General features: G+C 39.2%; 1 protein-coding gene across 3 annotated transcripts; it reads left to right on the top strand.

Moving 5' to 3' along the window:
- Positions 1-751: 751 nt before the first annotated feature.
- On the top strand, positions 752-11,277 carry ZCCHC4 (zinc finger CCHC-type containing 4). Of its 3 annotated transcripts, none has more exons than XM_420756.8 (13): positions 752-878; positions 1,008-1,126; positions 2,038-2,120; positions 2,674-2,949; positions 3,357-3,437; positions 3,747-3,819; positions 5,258-5,408; positions 5,867-5,967; positions 7,124-7,245; positions 7,892-7,967; positions 8,494-8,545; positions 9,273-9,417; positions 11,037-11,277. In XM_420756.8, exons 1-13 carry the CDS (start codon positions 782-784, stop codon positions 11,176-11,178), a joined length of 1,518 nt encoding a protein of 505 aa, XP_420756.5. In that variant the 5' UTR covers positions 752-781; the 3' UTR covers positions 11,179-11,277. The 3 variants fall into 3 exon arrangements, 2 of the variants coding, with proteins under 2 accessions (XP_420756.5, XP_040555232.1); XM_040699298.2 differs by having other exon boundaries at positions 5,852-5,967; XR_005859199.2 differs by lacking the exons at positions 9,273-9,417; positions 11,037-11,277 and having other exon boundaries at positions 7,128-7,245.
- Positions 11,278-11,289: the final 12 nt, after the last annotated feature.

The following is an 11,289-nucleotide window of genomic DNA, read 5'->3' as shown; positions in this document are numbered from 1 at the left end:
GAGGCTCAGAAGAGAGCTTAGTGCTCTACCACTCCCTGAAAGGTTGTGGTGAGTTGGTGGTCAGCCTCTTCTCCAAGGTAAGAATGATAGGACAAGAGGAAATAGCCCTCAAGTTGCATCTGGGGAGGTTCAGGTTGGATATTAGGAAAAATTTCTTCTCAGGAGTGGGCAGGCACTGGAGCAGGCTGCCCAGGAAGGGGCTGGAGGAGTCACTGTTGCTGGCAGTGTTAAAGAAAGGTTTAGATATGGTACTTAGGGACACGGGTTAGTGGCAATATTTGTGGTAGGTGGATGATTGGACTATTAGATGATCTTAGAGATCTTTTTGAACCTTAATGATTCCATTTGAGTTACTGTGCCTTGGTGACCAGAATGCTTCTATGTGCTCCCTAAGCCCTGACAGACTTCTTCAAGGTACTGGTGGTGGCTGGAGAAAACAATGTATGGGGTTCCTTGAAACACTTTGCTAGGCGTGCTTTAAAAAACCTCACATGCAGTCTGTGCCTTCCTCACAACTATCTCTTCCACCACCCAGTTTATCATCGCAGCAGAAGGCATTGGGCAGGTGCTGCGTGCAACCTGTGGGATCTTGGTTAAGGTAAGGAGGAACTGAAGTTCACGTGCTGGCAGGAGCATCAGGCAGAGGACAGTTGGATCCTGTATTCAAGGGAGGAGGTACTTATTGCCGTTTCCGCGGGAGGTCGTCGCCACAGCGCTTGTTTCGTTCCCGCCTCCCTCCGCTGGCAGTGCCGGCGAGGGCTGCTGGGAAGGCTTTATCAACATGGCGGCTGACGCTGAAGGGGTAGCGGCAGCGGGCGCGGGGTCGGGCGGGCTGGCTCTGCTCGGCGCTGTGCCCGGCGCTCCGTGCTGCCCGCACGGTGAGCAACGATCGGGCGGGATGGAGGAGCGGGGTCGGCCGGGGGCTCTGAGGGCCGCGAGGGGGGTGGCCGCAGCTCCAGGGGAAGCCCGGGAGGCATAAAGCAGGTCTGCGGGCCTCCTGTCGTTAGGTCCTGCTCTCCTGTTCGTGAAGACCAGCCAAGGAAAAGACGAAGGGAGAAGATTCTATGCTTGTTCGGCTTGTAGGGACAGAAAGGATTGTAAATTCTTCCAGTGGGAGGATGAGAAGGTAAGAGAGGGCTGCTTCATGCCGAGGTGTGCGTTAGGGTTTTTTTGTTTGCTTGTTTGTTTTTAACTCTTAAACAGAAAACAGAAAATGTAAACGTTGCTCTGGAGGTCTGTGGTAATTGTTCTGTAAGTGCTTTTCTAACAGTATTCAGGCAGTGGAATGCTTTCTGTGAGGAGAAGATGTTTCAGGTACAGCTTTCAAAGAGGGCTGCCTACAAGTTGAGCAGAAGTGGCATTTGTTACTGTGTTACCAGAGTTGGGGTTGTGAATTGTGCCAGTGTGGCGTAATGCTGAGCAAAGGATAGTTCTGACCCTGGGGGGTCCTCATCTTCTGCAGTTCAGGCAGAGAAAACTGGGTGGATGCAGCAGACATTGTGCAGTGCCCAGAGCAGGCAGTGGGGGTCAGATCTGTAAGTTTTGTGCCAATGTCTTGATACTGTTAGCTATGAAACAAGTGTGTTTTGTGGGACTTGAAGGCATAGACTCAGCAAAGGGCTGATGTGCATTTAAAAAATGGTACACAAAAGTCTTCGGCAGTGTTTCTGTCAGTCACATAGGATAGTTATTCAGAGGGAATTCTATCAACTGTAGGAACACGTTAACAGACAGTACGTCCATTTCTTTGTTCATCATAAGCACAGTTTGAGATCTTCTCTGTTACATGTGGTAGAGGAGCTGAATTCTTAAATTTATTTGTTGCTGCGTGGTTTGAATTCAGAAAGAGACTTCTGCGCAGCTTACCACTAAACTGTAGTCATGCTTATTACTCTCAGCCAGGAATCCCAGGAATGTGACAGTTTTCTTCAGCAGAGGAGCTGAAGCACGAGTGCACTCATTTTGTTTAATCCTGAGATTTGATTTACAACACAATGATTCCTGCTTTTTAACTTCTTACATGCATAAATTTTACAGGTATCACAAACTAGGCTTGCAGCACGTGAAGAATATAATGGAAGTCATCAGCCTCCTTGTACTCACAGACAGAATGTGGAAAGGTATTGCTGCTAAGTGCACTTTCATTAGTAAAAGTCAGTCTTATGTAAGTTCAGAGACTATATGAGGGCACATGTTTCAGGATTCTTTGGAAAATGAAAACATGCCAGAGGCATTTTATTTTCATAGCTACAGTTTTCCTTATGTTAGTACTCCTAATGTGTTAACAGCAGGTCTGTAGCAGTGCAAGTTCAAAAAGTTATTCCTGACTTGCAGTGATTGTACAGTAACAATAATTTGTGAGTTATGTATGAGTAAGTGGTCCTGTATGTTTATAGTTGGTACGTTCTTCACTCTGTAATCTAGTTGTTTTACAGGGACTCTCAATGTCTTTGACTAGTGCATTACTTACTTGCTTTTAGGGGAGTTTTTCAAAGTGTCCTATGAACATTTTTTTTCATAAATATTACTTTGTTGACATGTAGTTAGTGGAGTTTTGCAAAAGCAGCTTAAACTACCTGCCTCTGTAAATGTCTTGAAAACATGAAACCCATTTTGTATCTCCTTTCGTTTCTTTTAAAGAGACTTCTTCAAAATTGTCTTTTGTATTTATAGATACAAGAATTTTGTTCTGTTGCCTTTATCAAAGAGGAGGTTTTGTCAGGAATGCCAGCAATTGCTATTGCCAGATGAATGGGAAAAACACTCGAGTCATCAGTTCCTGTCTGATATCTCTACTGCCCAGTTAAGAAGTCCCAGTCAACTTCTGTATCCACTAGAAAATAAAAAAACAAATGCACAGTATTTATTTGCAGACAGAAGTTGCCAGTTTCTACTGGACCTTATCATTTCACTAGGATTCACACGAGTGCTATCTGTTGGAACACCTAGGTACGTAAAATAAGAGGTTCACTATGCTTTATTTGGTTGGCAGTATCAAGGCACCTAGTGGGAATGTGGTTTTAGCTCACAAGACAGACAAGAAGCTGCACTGTAGTTAAATTCCCTCTCACCCACCTATCTGGTTTTTAAATGTCATGCTAATACTTCTTACCAAAGTGACATTGAGTTACTTAGCTTCTGTTTGGGTTTTTTTTTCTGGTGATCCTCTAATCTCTGCTGACTTATGGTCTTTTAAGGCCATCGTATTTTTCTAACTTTAAACATTGGCCAAATTGCTCCATTTTCTTTATCTGTTTGGTTTTAGGTTTAGTAAAGTACCAGATATTCTTGTATTGCAAGATATTTTCTGAAGATGGTGGTTATATCTTAAATTTCTTCATCTGATTATGCTTCAGGCTTCATGAGATGATCCAGTCAAAAGCATCACAGGAAGAAGACTTCAGGGTTAGAAGCCTTCTGCTAGATATTGACTTCAGGTAGGTTTTGATAAATGTTACATGTCTGAAGAGTATGTGCAAAGATTTGTTTTCTTATTACTTTAAAAGATAAACTGGTGATTATTCTCCATTTCTTGTCTCTACATTTTCACTTCTGCACCTGAATGGCAGTACCAACTAGTTTATGAGGAAAAATAGTTGTACTTAATAGTTTCCATTATTGTGTTTTCAGTAATTGTAACTTAAAATTGTTATCTTTGTAAAGGCCTTATTTTCAATGTTAACGCCCTTTAGGGCAAGCAAGAAGTTACTCATACTTTTTTATTACTGTTAAAACTTATTTTACAGGTATTCACAATTTTACACAGAGGATGAATTCTGCCACTACAACATGTTTAATCATTATTTTTTTGGTGGAGAGGTAAGGACAAGTATTTCTTGAATGCTCTGTGAAGCAATACATGTTGTTGATGCAGATTTTAGTAAGAAAGTAGTGGCTAGTGTAGATGGTTAGTTAGAAGGCAACTGTCATGAGATAAAAATGGTCAGCTGTACTGGAAATTAAAAAAAAACAACAATGCCTCTTCAGTAATTCTTTCCCACTTGATTTCAAAGATAAAGTGCCATTAGGAACATGCTAACTAAAGTTACTTAAACAGCTTAACGTTTCTTTTATTAAAATGGCAGTTTGGTGTGAGTTGTTGCCTTAAATAAGCCTAGGCTAGCCCTGTTCCTGTGTTGCTACCCCAGAATTGTTTTATTCCCAGCTTTCATAAGCCAAGTGGATGCCACACTACTCGTTCACTGATACTTGAGAGGGAAGATTTTCCTGGTTTATTCCATGCAAGTAAGGTCAAAAATCAGAAACATTTTTTTTTTTAAATAGGGGATCATAGTTTTATCTAATTCTAAGCACTCTTCTCAAAGCACTTATCCCGGTATCCTCCCTCACTGTTTGGTCTTCCCCTGCCATAATTAGTGAGCCATGACTGAGTTGCATAGACATTCTTACTGCAGTACCTTTCATACTACATGGGTAAGGTGTTTTTTTCTTTTTCCTCATTCTAAAGTGTAATTTTACTGAGCTCTTGAAAATAAAAAGAATCTTCCAGCATGAAATGGAAAGCTGGTCTAAAAGCCTTACCTTTGAATTTCTTTAATGTGCTAGTCTATTCAAGTTTTGTATTTTTCAATTAAAAGACTGTTTACCTGCATTACTGCATGACTGAAGTGATTTTTGTCAAGCTGTGAAAAGCTGACACCTGTAAGGACATACATCATTTCAAGGTCTGAATTGTACTTCTGAATATAGATTAATATTATAATTCTGTCTTTGGCATACAATGGAATCTAGGCAATAGAAGAGGACACTGCATGATGGCAGTGAATACATAGCTTTTTCCGTTTCCTTTGATAGTAGAGTCCTAGCAGGATTGTTTTTTATAACCAGTATGGATTGAATCAGTTTTCAGTGGGCTGAAATTTCTCCTATTAGTAATGCTTTACAGAATGAAATAAGAGGGCATTAATGACATGTATTCTGAGCCTGAACTCTGCTCTCTTGCTTGACAACCTATTTTTTCCACATTGTATTTACTGCCCTTAAGAAAAAGAGTATTTTAGAAAGCATTAACTGCATCTGTCCAGGGTAATGTCATACATAACTGAATGGAGCACTGTTGTCAGTGCTTCAGATCCAGAATTTTTTTGAGATGCTACATTCACCAACTCAAGAAGTAACCTACACTGTGAAAGTTCAAACTTGTAAAACAATAATTATATTGCTAAATAAAACCTTTGCAGATCTTAAAACTTTATTTTACAGTTCTTAAATCTGTATTCCTCCCTGTTTCTTACAGGCTGCACATGAAACTTGTAGGAAATTCTTACATCAAGAGAAAGATGAAAGAGTAATTATGGTGACTGATCCCCCATTTGGAGGTTTAGTGGAAGCACTGGCTTCTAGTTTTAAAAAACTGATGGCAATGTGGAAGGATACAGAAAAAGGAGGTATGTATTACAAATAGATAGGTGAATTAAGCTGTAATGTTACTGTAAGAAAAAGTACCTGTTCAGGTCTGCAATTATTGCTACCTGAGTGAATGTTAACATATGCATAATTTCTAAGATAAAGTACTGTATATTTAAGTCTCTCTTAAATGTTTATTTTTACAAATCCACTTAACAATTTAAGTGGACTTTAAGGGTAGAGAAGAGTAACCGATCAAAACACAGTAGCACTTCTTAGCAACCTGGGCAGGTGACAAGACTTGTTTGGGGTAAGTGGAACTTACAACCCAGTGCATATAAATATACCAAAAAACTTCCTGTCCCCTAAAGGAACTAGTTGTTATGCTTAGTGTAGTGTACATATGCATGCTTATGGATTCTGAACACTTACTGTAAATTTTTCATGCTTCACATACATTGTTTTTCTTTAATGTACATCCAAGCCTTTTTATCACTAGACAATAAGGACCGAGAGATGCCCACGTTCTGGATATTTCCATACTTCTTTGAGTCCCGTATTCTTGAATTTTTCCCAAGCTTCAGTATGATGGATTATCAGGTATGACCAAGCCCAGTGATTTTTGCTGAATTTTGGTTGTGTGCAGTGTGAGCAGGAATATGAATCAAAGTGGATATGATGGCAGTACTTATCTGTGGGTGGGCCTTCTTGCATTTCTCACTGTCTTGGAGGTACTGCAAACAATGTGATGCTCATGTGGTGAAGCCATGCCTTTGATAACATTATCCCACACTCCTGTACTTCATTATATACCTTCAAATCTTCTATCACCAGTCCATTATGTCATTTCCTTTGAAAAGTTTTCAGGGTGATAGATTTTGCACTAATTTAAGCACATGCATACTGCAGAAGTGAGAGGTAGCTTGAAGAATATGTCATTTTGTGCAGACATTGAAATGTCAGTAGCTTGGTGGGTAATGCCCAGCTCTGATTAAAGAAAGTTTAAGGTCTTTTGTCTTCAAAACTGCTAGAGAGTAAACAACAACAATGGAAATTGTTTGAAAGTGTGATAAATGAAGTTGTCAGTAATAAAGCAATAATCTGGAATCCGTTCTATGAGTTGAGTGTTTACATAAGTGACTTTTGAGAGAACAGTTATGCTAAGTTTTATTTTCTCATATAACATCTTGGCATAAAGTTTGACATGGGCGTTCAAGACAGTATATCTTGTAGAATGGAAATTAGGAGAAAAAAATTGGAAACCAATGCTAGTCTAGGCTGTATTTCTGCTAGTATTCAGAGATGAGAATTCTGGGGGCAAGTCTCTGGAAGCAGTGCTGGAAACAAACATTGCTGATTGAGTTTGCAGCTTTGTAATTGTTTTGAGGTAGCTTGAGATGCACATCAGCTCTTGTTCTGTCCGACAAGACAAACAGGATAGTTTTGGTTTTTATATAATGGGTCGCATTTTTGTTGAACAACCCCTCTTTAGTGTTAAACTGAAATATTATCCCAGATAACCCATGCAAAAGAGTAAAAAGGAAGATGTAAAATAGGATGGTTGAAGTGTATTATGGTTTCAAAAATTTAAAAGGAATTGAGACAAAATATTTGGTGTAGAATTTGTAATCTAATTCGAGGTTAGCATCTTCTAGATTTAAACGACAATTCCATAAGACACACATAAAGAGAACAAACATGGAAATAGTTCTGTTTTTGCTTAATACTTCTTTATAACGAGTGTTCTTTTTCCCAGGTAGACTATGATAATCACGCACTATATAAACATGGTAAAACCGGTCGCAGACAGTCCCCTGTCCGTATCTTCACAAATCTGTCCCCAAGTGTGATTGTACTTCCTGCAGAGGAGGGCTATAGGTAAGTTGTATTAAAAGTCAAGGGATTGACTGAAAGAGTGCCTTTGTTCTTAGGGCATGAAGGCTTTAAAGGATTTTGGGATGTGCTGCTTAGTATTGTTGTGTCTAACTTTTGGATACCAGGTTCAAGAGCGCATCTCACTGTTGTAGTCTAAGGTCACATGTTCTATAAGCAATGCAAAGGGGAGTTGGGCATTTATAAGGAGTTTACATTTCTGTTGAGGAATGATGGGGTTCCTCAGCTAAGCTATATGAACTATGTATGTTCACGGGAGATGGAGATTTACAGCTATCCTAAATAATCAGCTTGGTTGAGACAATAGTTAATAATGCGAGCACTAAGAAGCATCAGGGTCAAATGAGTTTTACTGATAAAACTCATTTATCAGAGCTAAATGAGAGCAGAGTTTGGCATTATTGCTGTTGTTATTTTGAATGCATGTACCTGTATTTTTACTATTTGTGTGTATCGTGTCAATGATTATGAGGCTCTGGGCCAAAGTGGAGGTTTATGAATCAAAAACACATTTAATTTACCAAAGTGATTTTTCAATCCCTGTATTTATTGTTGAACTTGTCTAAGTTTCATTCATATTGCTTCTTGAGCAAATACTGTATCAAAACACTTAAGATTTTATGTTTCCCAGGTTTTGTGCTATCTGTCAGCGCTATGTTAGTTCTGGCAACCACCACTGTGAAATATGCAATTCATGTACATCAAAAGTAAGTATTTTGCCTTTATCATGGGTCACTCTATTAGCAGCAGTCGTCTTCTTTTGGGTGACAGTAGTCTTAATAGATTCTACGATATTTGCTCTGATTAAAAAAAACCCAAACAAACCTATTTTGGTATTGATTTCATTGGGAAACCCAGACAATTCAATTTGGTTGTCTTCTTCACTGGACATCATAACTTAATGGGAATTAATTTCTACTTCCTGATTCCTTTGTGATGGAAAGAGGACTGGAAGAGTTACCTACTTGCCACTGAGACCATCCCTTATGCACTGGTGCTCTGTTTACACATTCTTTTCTCCTTATGTGTTGGAAGTTGTAGAAGCCACTAACTTCCAAATGTAGCCATTTGACTGTGATTGATGCAGATTCCCAGCACTACTGTTTTAAGCTGTGGTCCTTTCTCCATGGGACCTGTTTCTGTAAATAGTGGGTAACATACATGAGTAGTTTGGTTTTAGGAGCTGATCGGTGTATTTTAAAAACAATGCATTTATTTCTCTTTTAATTGTAGGATGGCAGACGATGGAAACATTGTGCTCTTTGTGAGAGATGCGTGAAACCCTGTAAGTACAGAAAAATACTTCCCTAAATAAAAGTACACTTAAACGGTAATCTGAAGGAACTGAGATGACAGACCAGATAAGTAAACATGCTGGAAAATAAATAAAATGGGATCATACAGAAGACGTGGAGTAAAGGGAAAAGCTCAGTTTCACACAAGTTGCTGTAAGCACCTTCGTTATCACATTTGCACCCAGTGGAAATATACATAAGTTCTTGTCGAGGCATACTAAATCTTACTTACATTTTTAAAGGGAAAACTGTAATATTTTGATTTGTCATGTAAATGTTCTTACAAAAAGCTTTACAAAATTAGGAGACTTTATAAACACAGAGACAATTGTGGATATGTTTCTGAGAGAATTAAGTTATGTTTCATACACAAATGCAGTTGTATTTATAGCTGTGTTTAAATAGCTGGAGCAGTCAATGTTGTTGTCAATAAAAAATTGCATCTTTGTAAATCCATTTTAACATATGGGCTATTTTTACATGTTAAGATCCCATACAGGATAATAGTTATAATGGCAAAACAATGCCATTATATTTCAATAGTACGTTAATGAATATTTATCAAGTAAGATAAAGGATCAGAAACTGCACACACGCATCTCTGAAAATGGAAAAGAAAATAAAAAACCTGGTAAAACAGCCTCTATTTAGAATTCAACTTGAGGATGATAATTCTGCACCTTCTCAGGATCATAAACCATGTTACTTATTTTGCAGCTTGGTTTCACTGTAACAAATGCAACTGCTGTGCTCTGGAAAGCCACAGCTGTGAGAAGACCAATGTGGGCTGCTTTGTTTGCGGCAAGGCCGGTCACAAACGCAGCACCTGTCCCAGCCTCAACCACTCCGGAACGTCTCTCCAGTAAGTGTGGTACTGTGCTGTTGTCATGAAAGAGGTTTCCGATGAGAAGTGATCTTATTTCATGGAAATGCTTTAGGAAGAGATAATTTTAGGCTTTGTGTGCTGTCATGTTGAACTGTTGTCCACTTGCTGCGTTGCTGGGGAGTGTATACAAAAGGAGGATATGATAAAACCCAGCATGGCTGAGGCAGGTAACTTCCTCTGGTTCCTTGTTCTGTAAACGTGTTTTCTTTCCAAATGGACTCACACAGACCTCACAGAACTTTCTAAGTGGTGCACTGGTAGCTCTGTCAAGAAGATGCAAAATTAATCTGAAGTAATATAATACTTTAATCCCCTTCAGATTCCTCACAGAAGGGCAGAGAAGATAGTTGCTGCACTGCTTTTATTGCTTCCTGTCTCCTTTGCTTTGTTTTCAAATCTTTTTTTCTTTTCCATCTGGTATTTGAGGTGTTCTCTGCAGTAGTGTCTAAATCTGCACCGCATAACATTTATTAATGAGGGCACATTAGGTACATTTATGCTGCCATGACTGTACTTCTTTAACATACACAAGCACATACTTGTATTTATCCAAAGACAAAACGTGTGTGTGATGGTCTTCAGATAAAACTAACTGAAAAAAAGGGAAGGAGATGTTGCTGAAGATGGTCCAGTGATGGAGTCAGTCTTGGCAGTTTAGGATAGCTGGCCCACACTGTGACAGCCCCTGCAGAGCATATTTTGGTTTCGTTTGTGATTCTCACTTTAAATGGATGTAACACTGGAAATGCAGATCTTCCCTCCCAAGAGATGCACTGTGTTACACAGTGACATTCAGACAGTGGGCCTCTCAGGTCAGCAGCAAGCTCAGTGGCAGTGGACTGCAGGAGTGTTATGCCCTTCACTATGCCCTGCTATGACACTAATCCAAATTTTGCTTGTGGAATATTAGAGCTGAAGTGTAGCTGTACTTTATATCTCTCTGACAATTCCCTGCCTTAGCAGTACTTCCTTTGCTTAAAAATGTGAAAATGATACTAAAAGAAATCCAAGCAACCTCATCTGTTTCTTCAGTCGGGTATATGTGGTGCTGGGATGGTTTGGTCCTTTCAGGCCCTCCGTATTTTGCTGATGAATTACTGAAAATAACTTCGGCTTATTTTCCTAGTAAAAATACGTAGATATGTTTCCCTTATTACAATTATTCCATGCTTTGTGCTATTAAATACATCCTTTGTCGGAGACAAAATACACCCACTTGCTGACTCAGTTTGGGTCCTGCATTTGTATTTCATAACGTCATTAAACCTCATCTACCTTCTTCTAAGGCTGTCTTTAATATATCCACGCAGAACATACTCAGCACAGAAGCCCATATGTGCTGCTTTGCACTTAGGGGCATTTTTAAAGTTTCTTATAGCCACGTAAAGGTAAATGCTGAGTAAATAATAACTGAAAAATAAAAAATGGCAGCAAAATGGGCAATTCTAGGAACAATCGATGTCATAGTATCCTAAGATGGCAAGGCCTGGGACAGCACTTGTGAGGTGTATGCACAACTCGTATGAAATAGCAGCAAACAGGGAAGTCCAGTCACCATTTTACTGTAATCTTTATGTTCTTTCCTTTCTTCACAGAGCTGGCAAAGGCAGAAAGCGAAGGCAGAAAACTCTAAAAACTCTAAAGAGGGCAGAGTTGGGGGTCTGCAAAAGATGGGCCATGAAGTATGCTGTGTTCTCCAGGAGGAAAACAAAGAAGAAGAAGGACACGACTCCTTAATACAAGACTATAAAAGAGATTTTTTTTTTTTATGGCCAGCCTTTCTAAAAATGTTAATACCAACGTTCAAAATAAAACCTGATCTAATTTAAAGTGACAGTCCTTTACATT

This window comes from Gallus gallus, chromosome 4 (genome assembly GCF_016699485.2).
Source record: "Gallus gallus isolate bGalGal1 chromosome 4, bGalGal1.mat.broiler.GRCg7b, whole genome shotgun sequence".
NCBI lineage: Eukaryota > Metazoa > Chordata > Aves > Galliformes > Phasianidae > Gallus > Gallus gallus.
Note: the sequence above shows the minus strand (reverse complement) of the source record. Positions and strands in the feature narration are given on the sequence as shown.

Coding starts and splice junctions, on each gene's coding strand:
- ZCCHC4 (XM_040699298.2), top strand. CDS start 782: ATGGCGGCTGACGCTGAAGGGGTAGCGGCAGCGGGCGCGGGGTCGGGC. Junction 3,820..5,257: donor ATTATTTTTTTGGTGGAGAG/GTAAGGACAAGT, acceptor TGTTTCTTACAG/GCTGCACATGAAACTTGTAG. Junction 5,409..5,851: donor GAAGGATACAGAAAAAGGAG/GTATGTATTACA, acceptor TGTACATCCAAG/CCTTTTTATCACTAGACAAT.